This window comes from Amphiura filiformis, chromosome 8 (assembly GCF_039555335.1).
Source record: "Amphiura filiformis chromosome 8, Afil_fr2py, whole genome shotgun sequence".
Classification (NCBI taxonomy): Eukaryota; Metazoa; Echinodermata; class Ophiuroidea; order Amphilepidida; family Amphiuridae; genus Amphiura; species Amphiura filiformis.
In genome coordinates this window covers 8,126,853-8,150,746 of record NC_092635.1, presented here as the reverse complement: position 1 = coordinate 8,150,746, position 23,894 = coordinate 8,126,853, and the positions used below count along the sequence as shown (strand labels likewise).

The 23,894-nt window shown below is 38.1% G+C and overlaps 2 protein-coding genes across 2 annotated transcripts in view; both read right to left on the bottom strand.

Moving 5' to 3' along the window:
• The window catches only part of LOC140158581 (translocon-associated protein subunit beta-like), a 468,516-nt gene that overhangs the window by 86,091 nt on the left and 358,531 nt on the right, over positions 1-23,894 (bottom strand). The window lies entirely within an intron of this gene.
• LOC140158457 (uncharacterized) lies at positions 639-4,954 on the bottom strand. The gene is made up of 2 exons (XM_072181551.1): positions 3,229-4,954; positions 639-817 (listed from the first exon to the last, which is right to left on the bottom strand). Exons 1-2 carry the CDS (start codon positions 4,952-4,954, stop codon positions 639-641), a joined length of 1,905 nt encoding a protein of 634 aa, XP_072037652.1.

Genomic DNA, 23,894 nt, shown 5'->3' with positions numbered 1-23,894 from the left:
GGTACAAGTGAAGTGAAGCTCCAGTTGGCGGCAGCTTCTTCAAGAGCCATTACCTAACATCTGCTACATTTGTTAAATCTGTGCGAGGCAAATTACAACTTAATGCCTCAATGGCAGACAAGACTGCATCGGATGGTCTCTCTGTTACACCAAGCTGTGAAAGTGCATACACTATATCATCATCTGAGTCAAGTTCTTTCAGCGTCTGCCAAAGCTGCAGCTGTATGCCTTGCCTTGCCAGCAAATCTCCAAGTGATGTCCGCCCCAATAGTGCGTGGAATCCAGAGAGAGATGCTGCCTTCCCGACACTCAAACCATTGTAGGTATTACCCTACGGTTTTCTGCAACTGTCACAAAAGATGTATCTTTACACAGATTTGGGTAGCATCTAATGGCTAAGACTAGGACATCTGTATCTGGGGAATAAATCTAGATGGACATGGTTCCATATGCCGAGACATTAATACAATGTAGAATTAGCTTTCTTCTTGGGAACTTGAGAGACCTTCTATATCTCTAATGCAAATGTACTTCATCATAGTCAACGACCGTACTTTTGCCAGTGTCGTTTTATGAAATGGCTTGCTAAGTCAGAGCCTATTTTAATGTTTTTAGTGTATCTTGTGATTACAGTTAAACTATACTTTCGATGACTGCAACACATTTGGCAGCAGAGGTATCAGCTTGTCAGGCATAATGTTTTGTACCAGTTTGCCCACACAAGTTCTTCCTCGTTGCTCCTGAATTTGCTCGTTTGGAAACAGAAGCAGAGACAGTTGCTGGTATAACCACACAGATAAGACAGTTGCTAGTATAACTACACAGATAAAGCAAAAACACACAATGAACACATAAAAACAACAGCCAAGTTTCAAGAGGAGAATATTGCTGTCCTCACACAAATCATCAACCATTTCAGAAAGTTTGTTTGCAGATGAATGTGACAAAGTGATCAACTTCGTTACAAAAGTAATTATGCCTGACGAAATTCATTAAGATGTCAAAAGAATTACCAAGGAGATCGAAAAAGAAACATTTGCCCAACTTCTTCAAGACAGAATCACAACAGGAAATGTGAATTTGTAGGCTCCAATGAAATGCTGTAGCTCACGATGTGCTGGGATGAAAGTGAAAGTCAATATTGGCGATCAGCTGATATAACTTATGGGGCACTCATTGATCACTTGCTGATTGTCTCGAGAGCACGAGATCTTGACTTCAGAGAGGCGGTTGACACCAATGAGTGTTCAGTTGTACCAAGATCTTTGTTTTTCAGCTGTTGGTTTCTTTTTTCATGCTACATTCAAGACTAGCTTAATGTCAATCCTTGAAGGAGTACCAGAGACAATACATACACTGCCTGAGGTAATGGGTGGTGAGACTGCTGTACTATCTGATACATGTACATCTGCTGAAAAATGTGTTGCAGTCATCGCATCGATGGTATGGCAGAGGTTTTGGCAGGTGTTGAAAGAACGGTACTGGCAAAAGTACACTGTATGATGAAGTGCATTTCGTGTTCGATCGCATTGACATCGGTGAGTCTCTGAGTAGAACGACTAGCCAATACCAAGTTTACCAATACATCATTTGCTAAGACGTGCATGCAGATATGCTTGCCTATGTGAAGACTAAAGAGATGAACTACATATAATTATATAGCTTATAGGTAAGAAAATCCTTTCTAAAGGCAAATGTCAAGTGTCTTGTTATTACTTGGCGAGACCCAGCAAAAGCCACACATAGAGAAGGTATGAAAACGTAGTATAATAATAATAATAATAATAATTAATGGTTCTTTTAAGGCGAAAAATCTTCCGTGGAACTCAGAGCGCGCAAACACATGAAAAAGACAAACAAACAAAGAAGCAATTAATTCTGTGAATCTGGAAATGCTTGACGAAAGAGATGGGTTTTAAGCTGACGTTTAAATTGAGAAAGTGTGGGGATGTTACGAAGGTTGTTTGGAAGCGAGTTCCAAACAGTTGGAGCAGCAAAATGAAATGAGCGTTCACCGGCTGATTTAAGGTTAACCCGAGGAGTTTTGAGTAATTTTTCAGAGGATGATCGAAGGGAGCGGGAAGTTTGATAAGTACAAAGCGCAGATGACAGGTATGGTGGTAAAGTGCCATCGAAGTGACGGAAAGCCAGAATAGCAAGTTTAAATTGGATGCGCAATTCGACGGGCAGCCAGTGAAGCTCGATGAGGATTGGTGTAATATGCTCATGCTTTCTTTTTTTGACAATAAGACGGGCCGCACAATTTTGAATACGTTGGAGACGATTAAGTTGATCAGCAGTGATACCTGTCAAGATGGAATTGCAGAAATCAAGCCGCGACAGAATTATTGAATTAACCAGACATGATGTTGCTTTATCAGACAAGTAAGGTCGAATGCAGCCAATACGTCTCAGAGATAGAAATGAGGAACGGCAAATATCGCTGATATGTTCAGACATAGACAAAGTTTGATCTAAACGCACACCGAGGTACTTAACAGATTTTTGAAAGGTGATATCAGAGTCCAAAATTTGCATAGTATTATCTTCAATCTGGCTAACACGAGAAGCCGTACCAACGGTGATAACCTCCGTCTTATCTGTATTGAGCATGAGCTTATTACTATCCATCCAACACAAAACAGCTTTAATACACTCTTGAATGGACAGCTTAGTTGACACAAAGTCCTGAGGCATGCCACATTGTGATATTTCGGTGTCATCCGCGTACTTATGAAAAGAGCAGTTGTGCTGGATGATGACGTCGGAAAGTGGTTGAGAATATAATGTAAATAAAACTGGACCGAGTACGGAGCCTTGAGGGACCCCGTAAAAAAGAGGGTGGGGATTGGAAATCGATCCATTGACAATCACAGATTGCAAACGTTGAGAAACATAGGATGTAAACCAATTAAGTACAGTGTCTCTGATACCAAAACTTCATTCAAGGCGCCTAAGGAGGATTGAATGGTCCAGCGTATCAAACGCAGCGCTGAGGTTCAGGAGTGAAGTGAGAGAGATTAACTTCTCATCAGAATTGGATAGCAAATTGTCCATGACACTCAGTACTGCGGTCTCCACGCTGTGGCCCTTCCTATACGCAGATTGGTTAATTTCAACAAGTTATTCTCACATAGGTGTTGCTGTAGTTGACAAAGAACTACCTTTTCAAGAATTTTGAGATGAATGGTAAGTTCGAAACTGGTCTAAAATTCTTAAGATCATTACAATCAAGCCCATTTTTCTTTAAAATAGGAACAATAATGGCCTGCTTGAATTGATCAGGAACAATACCGGATGCAAGAGACTCATTAATAATGCAAGTTAACAGGGGTACAAGATCATCGGCACACTGTTTCACAAGGTCGGTAGGCAGCGGGTCTAAGATACAACCTTTTGTGGGCATACTCTTTATCAGATCGGAGATTTCATCTTCAGAGACAAGAGTAAATTGATCGAAAACCGGACCTTCATACACGCTAAATGATGGTGGAAGAGAGTGCCGAGAATCTAGTTCCTCCCGTAGATTGATGATCTTATTAGAAAAGAATTGACAAAAACGTTCTTGAAGTTCGTTTGGAGGAATGTTAGTTGGTAATGCAGAAGTTCTTGATTTTCCGAGAAGCTGGTTGGATACACTAAAAAGCTGCTTGGTAGAAAAGGTGTCAGAGTCAATTTTAGCAGTGTAAAATTGTCTCTTTGCAGCTATAACATGTTGTGTAGCTTCGTTTCTCATATTTATATACATTTCCTTATGAACAGTTAATTTTGTCTTGCGCCACAGTCGTTCAGCACGTCTTCTACTACGCCGGGCATCTCTGACTTCAGCAGTCAACCAGGGGGCAGATGGTCGGTCTCTTACACTACGAGTTTGCAATGGGGCATGTCGGTCCAGAACTTGACGAAGACCGTCATTGTAGGAATCGACTAGACCCACAATGTCCGAGTTCGGTACCTTTTCACAGATGCTGGAGGTCAACGCAGCTAAATCCATTTTAAGATTATCTAACTTAACAGCCCGTAGATTGCGCGAGGTCACGAGACGCTTTACGGGAGCTGGTCTAGAGATCGCGACATGTCCTAACACTGCAAAATGGTCCGATTTTCCCGGGTAAACATTCACATCATTGAAAGTGATGAGGCTATTCTCGTTGCGCACCACGACCCAGTCAAGTATACGCTTCTTAATGTGCGTAGGTTTATCAACCAGCTGCTTAAGTCCAAAATCCAACAAAACACAATTTACGCGTTGAACTTGCCTGTCATTTATTAAGTCATCATAGTGGAGATTGAAATCCCCCATAAACGACAAATCACAATTGGAGTCCGCATATGAAGAGAGCATGTCGGTAAATTCACTCAAAAAATTGGGGAATGTCACCTCATCTTTCTTGTTGTGATGGAGTCTGTACAAACAAATGGACGTTGCCGAAAGCTGATTAATTGACAATTTCATTTCCACACTTTCAAAGGTGGTATAAGTCAAGGCAGTAAATTTGACATTTTTTGACAGAGCGGATCTAATAATGAAAGCAATACCACCTCCTCTTTTACCACTACGAGGGAAAGAGTAAGAGTCATAACCATGAGGGGTCATTGCACTTTCATATGCTTCATCACCTTCTGCGTAGAGCCATGTTTCGGTCAACATCAAGATGTCGAGGTCATTATCAGAAATTATCTCAGAAATGTCAGTTGCTATTTGACGACAAGATTGTACATTGAAACACATCCATTTCAAATGGTCACGATTTATTTGATCAGGCTTACCAGATTTACGGTGGTAGCGTTTACGTGGTAGTCCTGTACCAATTTCAAGCGATCGAAGCTGAGTAACCAAATCCTTAGTCAAGCGTGCAGGCTGAATGGCCAACAATTGATCGCGACTGTATGATATGCGTTGATCGTGATTAATCGGCCTGTATTCACACTGCTCAGGTTGTTGTTCAGGCATGTAAAATGGCGTAGGCCTATGCAATGTAGGGATGCATCGCGATGAGAATAAAATGGCCAGAACCAAAAGATGAAATCGTGCTACGGCCAAAAAGGACGACCAAAAGAAGGAGCTTGCGCCCATTTACAATATGCCTTGGTGCTGGAAAGCGAGCGTCTCTTTCTGGATTCCACGCACTATCGGAGGCAGACATCACTGGATATGCTCATAGTTTTGGCAAGAACTTGACTCATAATAGTGTATGCATTTTCCCAGCTTGGTGTAGCAGAAAGACCATCTGATGCATCCATATCTGCTATTGAAGCATTTAGTTACCAGTTGTATTTGCCTCACACAAATGTAGCAGATGTTAGGTGGTGGCTCTTGAAGAAGCGACGGGCGCACTCAGAGGGTCTGACATGTTTCTAGTTCGATTCCACAACCATTTATACCTTTGACCTGTTTATTGTATTATTATACGAATTGCCCCGTGGAGGCCTCTTGGTGGGCATAGTTCTTAATGCCCTCCCTAAATTACGAATGGACCGTCCTAATCCATTTGTGAAAAGGTCGCGAACCCTTTTGGTGGACCTATGTAACTGCCTCATGCAAAATTGAAAGGAAATGGGGCTTCAAATTGAACTTTGGAATTTGAAAGCACGTTGGGTCTGAGAGTGTGTAAAAACATTTCTTCGAAGACTTTGGCCACAATTTTTTTTTTTTTTTTTTTTCAAATATCTTATTTAAAAACAAGAATCTAATGGATGGACAGTAGTAAGTTACGCGGATTTGGTGCACTCTGCTGATTATATAATTACATTATGATATCTTAGAATATTCCATAACAAATAGAGCTCTCCCTGATGATGTCATTGTTAACAAGGGACTTTCAAGAATGAGTTTAAGGGAATGTCCCGCCTGCATGATTGTAGGGTTTACAAAATTAAATTATTTAGGGTACATCACAGTATCCTAAAATCTAAGCATACCCTTCAACCTCAACCCGTACTACTTGTATCCTTAAAACACCAAAACATACCCTTAAATCTCAGTCCCGTACCTTTAAACTCCAGTTCGGTAATTCTTGGACATTACAAATGTCACGATGAAAAGTGTTTATGGGCTTTATTTCTTGTGTTGCAATATACAAATACGATCGACGAAGACTACGATTTGTAATGTCCGACTATCATACATGTAGATATTGCCGGGAAATGGCAAATAACTAAATTAAATATTATCACTAAAAGTTCGATGTAATCTTACATGATCAGTGTGGCTCGAGAGCTAAAGCTATGTAGCGCGCCACCAATTGTTTTACCGCGTATGTAGAATTACGTTAAGGCAAGGCGCTATGTAGAGCAGGAAATGACAAAAATCTTGCACTGCTGATAAAAGTAATATCGGCAGAGTTCACACAGCTTCCTTCGACAGGATCGAGCTTTAGCAGAATTCAAGAATCTTATTATTTGTGTATAAAACAACATATAACAAAGCATAGGCTGAGAATTGCAAGATCTGGTTAAATTAAATAGTGTTATCAAAATAATGGCCGTAGAAGATCATAAAAACCCATGATCGTCTCCCTAAATGTTGGTGTTGTGGTGAAATTTTCATTTATATCATATAAATCATTGATATAATTTAATTACAATGATCAAAAATATTTTAAATTATACTGTTCTTTGAACTTCTTTCTCAAAACGTCCCGCAAGTCCATTAAATGTAAGCATGGTGTATTATTCCTTCTGCTGGAATCCAGTCGCGTAGCGTCTGTCATCATAGGGGGTTGGGGGGGGGGCACCGACCATGCTTGGGGGAACCGGATCTGGTGGGGACACAAGCCGTGTTTCGGTTATTTTTCTATGGAATTTTCTGAAATTTCAGATTGATGGAGGGGGCACGTGCCAATTAAACAGACACCGTAACGAAGGTAATTTTTGTCTAATTTAGACACCAGCGAGGTTCATTCGTCCGCCATTTTTGTGTAATTACCTGCTTAAACTGGGTTTATTGACTCGCTAGCACCGAGCCGCGATCATATGTTTTGTTTGCCGCAATCTGCCATTTGTCACAATAATGTTATACGAATATTTAATGTTTATGAGTACAACGGTAAGAATATTTTCATGAGGTGAAATATGGACTGCTCCATTCAACATTATAGCATTGAAGTCCGAGGACACGTTTGCCTCCAGCACCAGATGCCGTCAAATATATACTGCTCCAATAAAGTATCCTTACACTTGGAAAAATAATCACAATGTCAAAACTGAACCATATTGGGGTAAATTTGTTTTTCAATAGATCCACCATCTAATCCGGCACATTATGACACCCCATTGAATCTAATGTGACTTCAAGAAGCAAGGTTAGAAGCATTTGATTAGACGAAGGTCCAGTTTTAAAAGTGACAAACTGGCCTATTCAAAACTCCACGGACTAGACATCTGGTTTGAGAGTGGTAAATGGCTAATTTGTGCGTGCCTTTAATTTAAAACAAAAGGAACAAAAGAAAACTGAAACAAAAGAGCTGACAAAAAAAATGGAAGTTATGAAATGTACAGAGAAGTAAAAAAAACTGAAATAAATACTGCTTTAAATAAACATTCATTGAATAAACTGTGTTGTCTCCTTGTTGCGCTTGTTGGAATCTTTTTGCACCTTGTATAGGCCAGTTTGTCACTTTTAAAACTGGACCCTCGAATATTCAATTGCTTGTAACTTCTTGAGGTCACATTGGATTCAATATTGTGTCATAATGTGCAGGATTAGATAGTGCATCTATTACAAAAACAAATTTACTCCAATATTTTTCAGTTTTGAAATTGTCATTATTTTTCCAAGTGTAAGGATACTTTTGGCGCAGTACGGCAGTATAGATGTGGTTCCTCTCGTATACCATTGAACGATGCAAGTGTAAAATGAATGGACTGTTTTTCACAGACCACTGTAGATGCTGTGAAGAAAAATAACTATGTGACCATTTTCCTGATCATACAGAAAGTGACTGTGACAATGAACAGTGATGCATATAGAAATGTTTCTATACAAACACGATTCTCTAATAAACCATCATGCGCACAGTTTTCACAATCGATACACCTGAACACACATTTTCGTCCCAAGAGCTTCCTAGTTAGGGGAAAAAGTTCACTTTGGTGACCACTCTCTGGCTAGTAAGGTTTGACGATTGATTCGACTTCTATGGACCATTTAGACAAAAATAGCCACCATGTCCCTCGCGAAAATCCCGGCATTTTTCGCTAGAGGTTAAAATCCAAAATGGCGGCCACCACCATTTTGAAAATTTAAGTTTTGAACCAGAGCACCTATAATCATGCACAAAGACACTTTTTTCGGATATGTCGAGTACAAGGATTCCGATTCTGACCTTAGTTTGACATTACGGTATCATTTTTACCCAGAAATCCAAGATGGTGGCCGGCACCATCTTGAAAAATTTAGTTTTGAACAAGAGGACCTTAAATCGTGTACAAAGACACTTTTTTGGATAAGTTGACGACAAGGATTTCAAATTTGACATTACTTTGACATTACGAACTTATATTTACCCAGAAATCCAAGATGGTGGCCGCCGGCGCCATCTTGAAAAAAATAAGTTTTGAACCAGATTACCTAAAATCGTGTACAAAGACACTTTTTCCGGTAAGTCGACCCCAAGAAATCCGAATCTACGTGTGTAGAACATATCTAGATAGTGGCATCTTCTAATTGTCAAATTCTACGGCTTTTAACCCCCTTCCCCCCCCCCACTTCCCCCTATAATATAAGTTGAGAAAGTCCCCATGCTTGTAATATTTCGTAAATATTATTTGGTTGAAATCAAGGATTTTATTTAAGCAGAAATAACAATTATGGCTTATATTTTGTGTGTAATTTTCTAGGATTTCCCAATTTTGTGATGCGCACTCACATTATTACGCCATAGCGATATCATGTGGTGGGGAATGTTTGTACTTATTTTGGTATCACTGGATAGAGTATACGTATAGTTATACATTGGTATCAAATACAACAGCTACCCAGCAAACACAAACATGTTTTAAAAACATTATAAATGGGTTACAAACATGTTTTGGTTTTTGTAAAAACATTTTAATAACATGATAACATTAAAATTTCGGGTTATATAAAGATCATGAAAACATTTTAAAAACGTTTTATATGAAAAACATTACAACAACATTTTCAAAAATGTTTTCTTAATGTTTATACCCTTTAACCCGACATTTAAATGTTTTCTGTAAAACGTTTTTCGGTTGCTGGGGCTAAGTGTACGATTCGTAAATATAAGAGTTGTCTCCTTGTTAAATTCATTATTCGCACTTAGGTACGATTCGTAGAAATCAAAATGTCAATATCTACATTAGAGAGTAAGATTTACCATTAATTTTGGTGGAAATAAAAGATCACCTGATAAGCATACAATTACTCGTTGACGTCAAAGGAATAACACATCTTGCCAATAATTTCCTTCGTGATTTCGTTTGATGAATCCAATAAAATTACAACCGGGTGTTGTCCAGTTGTCCCATGAGAAATAAATAAATCAACTGTATTGTCTCGATTGAGATAGGAGCATAAAGGAGGTGCGAGATTAAAAAGCCTGATCAATTCTTATTCTGTCTTCTGGTCATTATGACACAAATTGTCAACAACTCTCCTTATACGCTGGCGAAGTTATGTAACTAATCGGATTAGTTACCATAGCAATAGGTGAAAACAATTTTTAACATATCGCGCTGCACTGCAAGCAGGTTACAGTCATCACCTGTGTATGTCTGCAATCATAGATTGAATACAATAATGGTCTTTTCAAAGATACTAATCTTACAGGTGGAAGTGGTCAGCATCATGGAGCTATTAAAGATGGAGAAGCAATAGATTATGTAACGCATTGTTCACTTGTGCCGATTTGAAATCTGACAAGCTATTCATCGAAAGGTACCTTTTGTTCGGGACAAAGGGCTTCCGCCATTAAATCGGTAAGCTGACCTGACATTGTATTTAACACTGAAAACGAAACTTGGGGTGCCCTACTAAAGAATAGTTAGTTAAAACAATGTCAAGTACGACTGAGCTATACCTAGTACGGCTGGACTGGACTAAACTATATATTAGTACATCAGGATACACTAACGACTTAACTATCAAATATACTAGTTCAACCTTGACCAACTAATAAATAAATTAGTTCAACTGAGACCTACCAGGGGCTCAACTAATATATTGGGGTGTTCTACTAATGGGCTCTGCTATCAAAAACGATGTCAAGTAAGACAATTTTTTTAATAGGGCATGCTGTACTAATGATGTTTGACTAGTTCAGCTGACTGAACTGGCCTGTGGAACTAGCTCAATTCTAGCCCGGTAGAAGTGGTCGAAGATATGGAAAGGTACGTTTTATTGACCTTTTTCCCAACCTTATGTTTTTTAATAAATTACAAACCGTTTTAGCATGGTTAGAATTCGAATTTTCGAGCCCTGTTTTCTACTACACACGGCATGATGAAAGTTCATAAACCCACGGTCCATGATCATAACATTTGTGATCCAATTTACAATCTCATTTCAAATTCTAACGGTTTGTAAGTTATTCAAAAACAAGCTTGGGAAAAATGTCAATAAAACATACCTTTCCATTTCTTAGACCATTTCTAATAGGTTAGAATCGGGGCTAAATTGTCCATCTCAAGACGCTAGATGTGCTATCGTCTGCAGCTGCATGTGTGAAATGTTGTCTAGCTAGTAGAGACTAGCTCTACTAGCTTAATTTGTCATAAGAGTCATGTCATGTGATCAAAGGGCGGTAAATTCAACGTTAGTACAACCCTTGGTACGGACCTCAACCATGATTCGTTCTTCCAATTTGTAAAGCCAGAAAAGTTAGTTGGACCGACTTTTGCGGTGCAACTAATTTTCACTTATTAGTAAAGTACCACAATTTGGCATAGTTCGGCATGTCCGTACTAACAATTTCCCTCAGTGCATGCTGTAGCCAAGCATACTAGATGGACGTTTAGTCCGACATTAAAAATTAGTTTACCAGGGGAAACTAGTGGTAGGTGTGATTGAGTAGCCGTAAGCACAAAAGGCACACATTAGCCGCCGATGAACAGTTCGTTGTCACCCACTGACTTTAGGTGCTTCATTTAAATAAATTGAATGCGCTTGCTGATCGATTAAACATCAGCAGGTATTAAGGCTGCCATGTCTGCATGTCTATAGTACTGTATGATGGTAATAGCTACGTATACATGTAACATAATAACTACCGGTATAGGCTTATTTATATAAAAGTTGTTTATTTTAAGAAGGAGATTGGCATAAACAGTGGCGTACCGAAGGGGGGGGGGAAGAGGTGGAGAAGGGGATATGAAGAATGAGAGGGGGACCGGAGGAAGAGAGAAAGAGGAAGAAATGAAGAGAAATAAATAAATAGAAGTAAATAAATAGAAAGGTAAGGAAAATGATAGGAATGAGAGGGGACAAAAAGTAAGAGGGGATGGAGAAGGGATTACAGGGAGGTAAATAGCATGTTAACTGGGTGGGCATTTGCCCACCCAGTAAATTATTTTGCCCACCCAGTAAATTCAACTTGCCCATTGCCCAAAAGTGCCCACCCAGTAAATTATTTTGCCCACAAAAATGGGCACTAATAATTATCATAAAACTAGTACCATGGTGCATAGCTGTGCATCTCTTGTAATCAACTTGCATTTTGAAAGTGATGTTGAATAATGTTAGTGATGTATTTTTTCTTAATATCTGTCAATTTATTCATTTACAATGTTTACAACTTCTGAGTAGGAATTAATAGCACACAATACACAATAGGAAGCTAAAAGCTAAAAATTAATATTATTTTGAGCAATTTCCACACAAAACCTGAAAGAATTACATTGAGTCCATAAATTTGGATTCTAGAATGAGGTGTGTTTTTAATAGACTTGAAATATCATTTGAAACTTAATCCAGATCTACATTGCTCATATCAAGTCTTCGAGCATGCACAAATAGGTAATAGTATTATAATTATGAAAATAATTTCCTGCAATCAATCTAAACTTTAAATGTTGAAAGAATACAAGTTATTTCTTGTTCATTAGAAAGGAAAACGAGCAAGGTACACCAACTTGATGTGGGGAAACAAGTAAAATACAGACTAGACAATATGCAGGGGGGGGGGCAAAACCAGCAAATGTAGGCATAGGAAGTAAGCAAAGTTCGATAGCCAAAAATTACCAGTTCCAAGGCTCACAAAAGTGCTAAACCTGCAAAAACAACAAGGATCAATGGTAATACAAAACTGCACTAGAACATGTGATGAAAATCACTGTGCATATAAACAGACACGCTGAACCAAACATCCAGAGTAGGCACAAAATAAGCAAAGTTCGATGGCCAAAAATGGCCAATTCCAGAGCCCACAAAAGTGTCAGGAAAACAGTACACTGGAAGTGATGAAAATCACTGTGTACATAGCAGTCAAACACTAAACGGACAAAAACAACCGACGTTTCGAGCAGATAAACTGCTCTTCTTCAGGGACAGACAACAAAATATAAAAGCAAACAACAAAAAACTACATGCTGTAATTTAAAAACAAATTCAAGTCAAAAACTGAAGGCAAGTTCAAATAGAACTCAGTAGCAAACAAGATAAGCTCAGAGCAAAATAAGCATGTCTTACTTCAATGAAGCACAGTTTACTACTCATTACTTGTTCATTACTTTTTACCTTTCAACTGCGATTCTTCGTGGGTCTTTATAATTTTGTCACTTTTTGTGCAACATTGGGGGCCTATATTATTTACTTTAATATTTAGAATTGGCAAAATAAATTGTTTAATTATAGTTGGGAAATAGGTCAATATAATTCAGGGTTGGATATGTATTACCAAATTCTTGTAAATTCATTTCCCAGCTTGAGTGGAAAATACAGGGGAATATTAACATAATTATATCGCAGATGCCACTTATGGCCACTCAAAAACCATCAAACTTTGTGAAAAAATGCCTGAAATAATGTGTAAATTTGGAGAAAAAAATCCCATAATGGGCTGATGATAATTAAAAGTGCAGAAATTTTGACTTTATAAATGAATGAATTCAAGCAAATGAAGGAAAAGTGGCATCTCTGATTCCAGAAATTACTGGGAAATACTTGTAAACATTGAAATTACTAGTAAATACCATGGTCAAATACTGGTTTTACAATAGGCCTACTTCATATTTTAGACAATTTAATGAATATGCCAATATCGGCATAAGATGCATTTACGGGAAGGTAAAGTCTACTTTTTACATCAAAGCCAAGTTCTAGGCAAAAACAGGTCTACATTTCCAAAAATTCAAACGCCTGGATGCCAAATAATTACCGCTGCCCACCCAGTAAATTATTTTCCCTAATTTGAGGGCAAAAATAAATTAAATTGCCCACCCAGTAAATTATCCTTATTTACCTCCCCAGGAAGGGAGAAAAGAAAAGGGTGTGATACTTTAGCAAGGAAAGAATAAGTACAGAGAAAGGAGAAGAAAGGAATGACAAATAAATATAGGCCTATAATAATTATTATAGAAACAAAACACAGCCAAGCACAAGTCACCCAATTTCGAAAATTGGATGTTGAATGTACACTCTCATGAATATTGATTGGCAACATTTTCCAATTCGCTGTCGTAGTGCACGTTAGAATATGACCGTTGCTAAGCCAACTAGATCACGCTTTCTTTGTTTCGAACCACTGATCGAAATGATCACAACACAAAGCCTATGACATATCAAAATTCGGAACAGGTGTATGAGCCCAGACTTGGAGCAGTAACCAATAGTTACTAACGTGCACTACGACAGCGAATATGTCAGCGCTCAAATCGGACACAATAGAACAATAGACCATTCAGTGCGTTGGTCAGCATGATAATGGTTCAATGCAGAGGTACCGCGTGAACGTATCAGTGCAGCGGGGTATATTCAAAAATAGTTCTTTTGAAATCACCCTGTAGGTGGATCTCTGAAATAGATCTTGAAATGTCGTAACACTGCACAGATTAGCGCCGCCGTGGACAGCTTTAGCAAAAATTGCATTGCTCAATTCATAGCGAGCTTGTAGAAGAATTCAAATATCTCAGTTATACTTTTGTAGGTCCTGTGGTTCTTGAGTTATGTTGTAAAGAGGGCTGAAACAACAACACTTTTGTAAAACGTAAAAAACTCATTAACAACAATAAATTAAGTTTTCAAAGTACATGATTTGTAGAATGAGCTTTTGCAAAACACCAAAGTGTTATTTTTCAATAATATATTGATTCAGATAATGAAAATCGATTACCAACAATACCTCGTATACCCTTAATGTCTCGTGTGCAGTGATTCGTCACAGTATTTATAATGAAAGACAAGAGATAAAAAGACTAAATCGCGTCTGATGTCAGGGCAAATGCGCGCCGTGATTGGTTGCCGACCTGCGCAGTACGGCATTTTCTGTCTAGTTGTCAGAATTTCAGACGCAAACTAGTCTTTTTATCTCTATCTTTCATCATAATATGCTTAATAAGGGGAGGCCACACACCGACATCGCCCGGTTAATAATTACACTATACAGCAAGAGACACTGAAATGAATGCACGGGATCGATACACGTGGATGTGCTATGCACGATTGATATTCAGACGATAAATCTTTGGATACCGGGTTTGAAAATGATGAATATCTCCCGTAAATGATTTCGTATAAAGAAACCAGATGTGGTTCCTTGCACTTGAATATATATTTTTAACAGATATGATAGTCGTTAGTTTGCGCTTTGAGATACTAGCTTGCGTCTTGAGTCCAAAACTGACAATAATTTTGATTGATATGTGGCGAATTATATAGCGCAGTGTATAGGCCAATCGTGAAGGTAGTCTAAAACCATATGACCTATGGTGTACCATGTTCGACTAACACACAGCGAGGACAGTAACCGGGTTAATCGGCGCTATTGTCAGTAGCCTTAGTCAGATGTCCTTCGGCCCATGATGCGACACAAAACTATTAAACAGGTCGATATAAAATGGCTATGTGTGGCGGTGGACTACCATGGCGATTTCTGCCATGAAGATATCGGGGCGATGACACTGTGGGCCATGTCAATATTATTCAGGAGCGTGTATTGCAAATGGGGCAGCGCCACTGAAGACCTGAGTAAAACGAAAAAATATGCTTCACCACCCAAACCAGGATCAACAGCTACCAAGAGGGTAAATGGCAACTGGGTTCTGGATAATCCGCTATGCCATTCCATCTGGTACTGGATTATTGCATTTAATATCCATAAGTACTTTAACACGTTTTATATTATATGAAAGCCAGATAATTGTTGTAATAAAATACGGGGTAAACCTTTTTGGTTTGCTTTCATTTAATGTAAGGTAATATTAAAAATGTGTTTTCAATAAGAGCATCATGTAGAAATTTCGATTTTAAAAATCAAATCAAAATCAAGCTCTAAAAACTACGGCAAGTTATTCCTACACGTGTATAATGATTCATGATCATGGAGTTTATGTGATCAACAACTCGACCATTCAACACTGAAAAAACAAAGAACTATCTGGGATAATTGCACAGGATAATTACAACTAATGTATATGAAACTTAAGTATATGAAAGTAGATGGAGGGATGAAATTACAAAATGTCTTGATGTAACCTGGATGAGAAAGACGTGGAATAAATCAGAGTGGTGTCACCTTGGAGAGGCCTTCACCTTGCAGTGGGTCAACGATGGCTTAGGATGATGATGATGATGATGATGATGATGATGATGATGATGATGATGATGATGATGATGATGATGATATGTGAAACTCATGTATCTAAGCTACTAAATGCATCATAAATTCCTAACTACAGTATGATATGTGACTTTTGCGCACTTTAATATCTAAAAGAATGTCTTACACCAGATATTCCCCTGGGTGATTATCTATTCGTTATCCTTCTGCTATTTTCCAACCTTTATCATTTTAAGCCCAGACTAGACAATCTCACGGGATTTTCCAGGGGCATATGCGTGAGAAGCAAGAAACATGTAATCTTACAAACAAAACTTACAAGGCCATTGTTTTGTGTTGCAACTCAATCTTGATTAATATCACTGTGTGAAAACAAGAGAGTGCAAGCTTAATGCCTACAGTATAATTCTAAGCGAATATTTTAAGTCTTCAATTCAAATTCGCATTCAATACAACAATGCAATACCATGATACGAAAGCATTTTCAATATTATTTTGCACTATAAAAACTCTTGCTCTCCTGTAGCTCAGCCACGTAGTACAGGGCGCTAGGGGTTTGGGGTTTTCTTTTGCTACATTAGTGGAACCGCCCTGTACTAACGGGGCTCAATTGGATAGAATGTCGTGCTACGAAGGTCACCGGTTCGTTAAATATCCCCGTCAAAGCCACATCATTTCACATTTTAGGTGGGATATACTTAAAGGGGGACCCAGCTATGGCCGCCATTGAGGTGTAGGAATGCGTGAAATTATTCGTCTAGCGGCTTTAATCCACCCAATTGGGCAGTCACAACACCAATTTGGTGCGCCATCACTTGGCTCCGTTTATAACATACCCATATAGACGAATCCAACGAGCCAAGTAAGTCATGGTCAGGATTTGGTCGACCATTACTGGGTCCTCGCAGCAATAACCTGGTGTTGTAACTGCCCAATTTGGAACGATTCAAGCCGCTTAGAATTCGACGTAAGATTCTTTTGTGCTGCAAACAGTCATCATTCTTTTGTCTACGTTTAACACGGGTGATAGAGTGCAGTTTAAAATACCCTCCAAGGCCACATCATTTCACATCTTAGGTGAGATGGTGCCGACAGGGACACAGCTATTGCTGCCATTGAGGTGTAGGAATGCGTGAAATTGGATTCGTCTATAGAAGGTTTTTCTGCATTATTACCTGATTATATACTTTGATTATCCATCACAACCCACCATCTGGGAAACTTCTTGCATAAAACCTTGAGGTTGAAAACCAAACAATAAGTATTCAACAAAAGTACAATAACACATATGGGAATAAATGGAGATATCAAAAGGATTATGGGCCTTTGTCACGTAATATTTTTGTGCCTTTTCACACGTAAGTCCCCTCTTACTCGTATCATGCGCTTGTTCCTTCGGGGGTTTGCAATAATTAAGAGCCCTGGAGGAGGGTTAAAATTGGGGGAGGCGAGAATTTTTAAGCTATTTTTGGCAAGCCGAGAGGGGTGTGTTTTATATAAACACTCTAAAAAGAGTTAAGAAAACATTACGGAAACGCTTAAATATGCACTTAAAATTTTCCTCCTCGTTACGCTCGCAATGATATTTCTAGACCATTTAAGGTTGATAAACTGGAATCCAAATAATTTGATATGTGAAGCGGGGTGTAAGTATTTTGGCAGCACGAAATGGGGGGGGGCGGCAAGCGAATTTTGCCAGGCCGAGAGTGGAGGCACGAATTTTTTTGACACGCTATTTGGAAATATTATCCACTGGCTCATAGTAATTATTGCACAGCCCCTTAAAAGTTAGATGTGCATCAAAAAAGTTATATGGTCTATACTTAAAAGAAATCTAGTCAGAACTTTCTCAACATTGTCACATCGGGTAGAAAAACTAACCTACTTTCTTGTTACAACATGTACTCCAATGGGATGTAATTTGGTGGTGTGTCTCCATATAACACAGTAAGTTAATAAAGTGTCCGTCGTACATTTCGGGCACTGTCACGGTGAATGGTCAATCTTAGTTATCTTAGACGACCAAGAAATCTTAGACGTGCAAAATCTTTTAAGGGGTACTACACCCCTGTGGTAAATTTGTGACTATTTTAGCATTTTCTCAAAAAGTAATAACACACTGGTAAAAAAAAAGTTATGTATATTATTGGGGCAAGAAATCCAATTACTACACTGAAATTTCAGTGACTCAAGACAAGCGGTTCAGTAAATATGATAGGAAATGAGGTACATCCTTGCGGTACCTCATTTTCTATCATAAGTATCGAACCGCTTCTCTTGCGTCACTGAAATTTCAGTGTAGTAATTGGATTCCTTGCCCCTATAATATACATAACTTTTGTTACCAGCGTGTTATTAGTTTTTGAGAAAAATGCAAAAATAGTCACAAATTTATTGAGGGGTGTAGTAACCCCATAAGATTTCTTAAAATCTTAGACGCTTAAAAGTGTCTAAGATTTAATTGGCTAGTAATTGAATACGCTTAAGATGATTAGTTGTTTGTGATTTGTCGTTCTGTTTGATGATTGGCTATGTGATTCGTCGATTTAAGTCTAACGCGAAATGCTTAGAAGGACGTCTAGGATTGCATCTTGGACGTCTAAGATTGCATCTTGGACGTCTAAGATTGCATCTTGGACGTCTAAGGTTAGACGTATATTCTTCGGCGTCTTTATAGGGTATCCACCATCCATATTGATTCTTGTTCCCAATTGACATTGATCCTTCGTTTTACCTCCTTGTCATTTTGAGTCTTGCGTGCGGCGGAGTCTTTGTCGTGGATTCGTGGTTGGGTAATTTGATGTGTCTGATGTGCTCTTATGTCCCACAAAATGTTGCTATCCGATCAATTAGCCATAACAGTGTACTTATATATATATATATATATATATATATAAAATGCGCTTATATAAGTACGCACGTGACCACCTCCGCGCTGCCATAACACCTTATAAGTCTTCTACATAGCAAGTGGTCTTTCTATTCATTTGAATGCAAAGGCGGAACATCATGAGACTGCTGAACAGCAAAATTGTCTATTTTGTTCAACTTTGTGATCATATTGTAAACGTTTCCGTCGTTGAATATTTTTCTCCGTCGTCAAATATTTTCAAAATGTTGTTTTTGATAACATATTACAAATTTGTAATTGCAAAATGTGTAATAATTTTGCAATTCAATCAATACTTAAATTTGATGATATTTGTTTACATAGTTCCTATCCCTTTCTGTATAGTGGTCAATGCTTGAGGAATGAGTCACGCTTGCTGATCTTGGTATGTCGTGCCCATGGGTCACGTGCGTATTTATAAAAGCGCATTTATAGATATAACCGAAGTACACTGCATAATATGATACATTTGCGTTTTTGTATATCACGACGATTAACGGGTAAGATATTTTTGTTTTTGTTTTTACTTTACCTCATTATTTACCTCACCTGTTTACCAGGGGATTTGCCATTTGGTCTAATACCATTTGGTCTAATATCCATTTCGTCTACATCCATTTCGTCTAAACCCATTAGGTCTATATCCACTACGTCCAATAATCATTTGGTCCTATAATCATTTGGTCCGATAACTATTTGGTCCGATAACCATTTAGTCTAATAACCATTACGTCTAAAACCATTTAGTCTAACAACCATTTAGTCTACTACCCATTTGGTCTATAACCAATAGGTCTAATACCCATTTGGTCTAATACCCATTTGGTCTGCAAACCATTTTAGTCTTACAAGCATTTATTTTATTAATAAATAGACGAAATGGTATTAGACTAACTGGTTATTAGACCATACGAGTATTAGACCTAACGGTTATTAGACCAAACGGTTATTAGACCAAACGGTTATTTAAGAAATATTAGACCAAATGGTTATTAGACTATATGGTTAGTAGACATACCGGTTATTAGACCAAACAATATTAGACTAAATAGACATTAGACTATATGATTATCAGACTAAGTGGCAATTAGCCTTTCTGGTAATAGACCAAATGAATATAGACTAAACGGGAATTAGACGAAATGGTATTAGACGAAATGGCAATAGACCGTTTACCAATTCGATCGTGTGAGATCGAGAAGAATAATGGAATCCATCTGGATAAGGAAGAAATCCCCGCAAGTCGTGAACAGAGACGAGCGGTCTATTTTCTAAGTCACATCTATGACCTAATCATCTCCGCGAGTAGTGCGCCCTCTACAGGCCGAAATTCGTCGGAGAAGGTGTGTGGACACTCTGAAGAAGAGTGTCGCCCAGGACACTCGTAACTGTCAGGTCAGTGAAAAAAGCATCTATTTGGTTTTGAAAAACGAACATTGTATTCCACATTTTTAATATGTTGTCTAAATGTTATCGCAAAATATTTTTGGGCAAACATTTGTGCAAAATATTTTATCAACGCTTAATAACATTATGTTAAAATGTTCGGCTGCTAGCATAGGCGTAGATCCCGGGGTGGTAAATCCCCGGGGGCACTCAACTTTGGAGGTGACGCGTATGTAGGGCTGTTAAGACCCCTTTTTCAGCATCGCTGTCACCCAAAGACCCCATATTTTTTACGAACACATGCTCTGTCCATGCTCTGTCACCCGAAGACCCCTATTTTTCCATTTGATCTGTCACCCAAAGACCCTTACAAGTCCAATTTGTACCTCATCTTTCATTTATCATGGATTTTGTTACTTATTTTGAAAAAACAAGGAAATTTGAAGCCATTTAGAACTAGATACTCAATTTTCGAGGTTTCTGTGGCGCTTTTTCAGCGCTCACCCAAAGATTCCGTTTAAAAAAAAGGTCATGTTCTCACCCAATGACCCCATATTTTTCACATTTTGCACTCACCGAATGCCAAAAATCATGCTCTCACCCAATGACCCCATATTTTTTACATTTTGCTCTCACCGAATGCCCCTTAGTGCGAAAGTGCCAGCCCTACACCTATATCCATTTCATATTGAAGTGCCCCTCCCCGGGGGTAAATCCCGCAATATTTTGCCAGGGGATGGTCCATACAATCATCCCCAATGATGACGCCTGTATGTGGGTTTCTAACAAAATTTACCTCATATTCGCGCGAATTTACTACATTTTGGAAACATATTTCAATAGTTAAGTTTCAAAATGGCATAATTTTTCGCGCGCTTCGCATGCATTTGTACCATAAATTTATTAAGTCGCCAAAACGTGCTGAATTCACTTCGCTTCAAGAATTGTTTTCCAACCCCATCCCCCAATGTCAAAAAGAAATCTACGCCACTGGCTGCTAGTTTTAAACAATGTTTTTAAGCTTAGTATAACATGGTATTTAAACGCTTTCTGTTCAATGTTATGTGTTTGCGGGGAGAAGACATGCAGCCTATGCAGGATCTAATGAAGTTCAGCGCTTGCAAGCAAAACCACAGCCACTGACTAAGAATATTATGACTCGTATAATGGTGGCTTGTCCCTGGTCCCTAACACAGTGTTCATAACACTACGATTACAATCGTATTGTATCTCTTTATCTGCTTGTCTGATCAGTTGCTGCATAATTTAACGTGTTGCGTTAAGTGTTGCGTACCTGTTACACAAAGTGACAAATTGTCAACAAATCTAATAATCTCACCACTAGGGGTCACATCTCATCTAGGCAAAGCCAAATTCAAGGATCTATCAATGCTTTTAACATTGTAAGAGTAATTAGCTTGTGACAGCCTAAAACGGAAACTTGACAATAGAAATACAACTCGAAAATACATATTATTTCCCATGACAGTTCCTTTAAGTGTAAACAGAATAAGAGTTGTTGTCAGTGAGAATCTGTTAAAGGTACCTTTGTTATGCTAATGGGAAATTAATTATTACTTTCAAACTGATCTTTTGCATCACAGTTTCAATTTTTAGCCCCAAATAACAAACTGCCAAACTGGTTTCAGGAAGTTGCCACGATTGACTTTTTGATGTACACATTCATCTCAATACATTGGTACACTTTTTATTTCAAATATCTTAAATATTTACAATATTACTATTTTTTGTCAAAATCGCATATCCACCTCAAATATTGCATCAAGATCATGAAGATGCAATTATTTGCCTCATTAAGCCCTAAAATACATTATAATTATTCTCCTTATCCAAGAATCTCATACAAGCTAGATGGACCGAGCGTACATTGTTGAATGCCATTTTAATTTTGATCGATCATTATACATGTAATTTTTGAGTCGCTTCTCTCAATCTGATTTTCCGCTCTTCTTTACCATCTTGGTCTTCATTCTTTCTTATTATCGTGCTCGATCTTAGGTTACTGATTTAATATGGTTATTAATGTTACGGTACAGTAGACCCGCTAATATAAGAGAGTTTGCGAAGTGCGGTTTAGAAGCACAACCTGTCGAAGTGAACGCAAAAGTCAACCGGGAGCATTAATTATTAACGACAATACGTCAATGTAAGAACAATTGTTTCCATATTTCCTCATTGACTGCAAAATTACCTGTTATGTACATCATTGGAAATCTAATTTGGTTAGGGTAAAGTAAAAAACACAACACATGAGGTTGCAAATTAGGGATTCAATTAGGTTAAAATAGTTTTTGTTCCAAACGTCAAGCTTGGTATATACTTTTGTGTGTGATCATGACGTAAAAAAGTCAGTTTGCGAATTTGCTTTCTGTAAAAACTTCAACAGTTAAAGGTATTAAGTTCCCGTATAAATGACCTATTTTTACTGGAGCAAGCAGTGTAGCGTACTTTTGGAAGCGTATAGCATGCGCATATATTTTTAAATAGAACATGTCAAAGGTGCGAGAGATTGAGAAGGAGGGAAAAGAAATAAAGAATTGGTGTTTTATTACGCTTTTTGTTGTAAAATGTAAATGTTACATTGACAAAGCTATCGTTAACTCTATTAATTGAGCCTTTATTAAATAATATATGCCTGTAACTATCGTAAAAATATTAATTGAAACGTATAGCTAGTTTCAAAATAATATTATAACGAGATTAGCGCTGGGTCCCTACATAATCCTTGTTGAGATGTATAGCGAGTTCATTCAGGTTTATTCAAACGAAGCGCCTAAGGTAGAGTCTTTTGTCTTGAAGTGTAACTAATAACTCACTTGACCAAACAAAAGGGAGATATTTTGATGCAGTGGCTTACAAGCTATTACACATGCCACTCATTTGATCGCCCATTGATACACATGTCCCGAGTTTAAGCGACAATACGCAAACTCTCTATTACTAAGTTTTACATACTGGTTTACATCATCATTACATACACAATTTATACCATTTATAGAGTTACGATTACAATATAACAGTCATTCGTGTCAAGTTCATTGAGTTCATCTTTGAGAACACAAAACATATTATTATGTGAGATATTCGTGCAGATATTCGTGCAGATATTCGTGCATTGGCAGTGTTTAATGTTAACGCCACTTTCCTCTTGGAGAAGAACGTCTTGAGATATACAATTCAGACATTTGATTCCTCTGTTTCTTTACAATTGATGGCATTTGGTAAGGTAACATTGACTCTATCCTGTAACGGAAGCGATACCTTATTGGACACCTGTCGACTCAAAGTTTCACTGTTAGATGGTTGATTCTCTGGTTGTCTATGTGGCCCAGGCACATTCAGAGCATCGGCGACAAGCGCACGTCTACGGCTACAATAACCAATTATTATATCTGCAATAGTATACAAATATGGATTTAAAGCAGAATTTATAGGCAGAACGAATGTAACAGACCAAGCAAATACAGATGGAGGAAGTGTTAGAACATTGGTTTGCACAAATAGCCCGAGAAGAATTATTGGAAACCAACAAAAGAAGTCCGTCGCTACTATCGCTGCAACCTTGAGAGTAAGTCTGATCTGAGTTTTCATTTCTTTATTGAGTCCCGCGCGTTTAGATGACTTGTAAGCAGTCCGAATGATGATAATGTAACATGCAACAATAAGAAGGTAGCAGGCGCAGTTGAGACCAAGAAATACTACTATCGAAAAGTACATACCAGGTGTCTTGCCATTAGAAATAGATCTTGATATTTCAATATCCAGGGGTCTGTATTTAGCATCAATTCGTTTCGAAGAATATTTTGTAGTGTATGATTCAATCAATGCCAACGGAAGACCGATGCAAACATGTGAATTGT

Bases quoted from the DNA above. Each gene is read 5' to 3' on its own strand.
- LOC140158457 (XM_072181551.1), bottom strand. From the start codon at position 4,954: ATGCCTGAACAACAACCTGAGCAGTGTGAATACAGGCCGATTAATCAC. The intron at 818-3,228 runs GTAATGATCTTA...TTATCTGTGTAG, and splicing joins AAAGAAAAATGGGCTTGATT to TTATACTAGCAACTGTCTTA.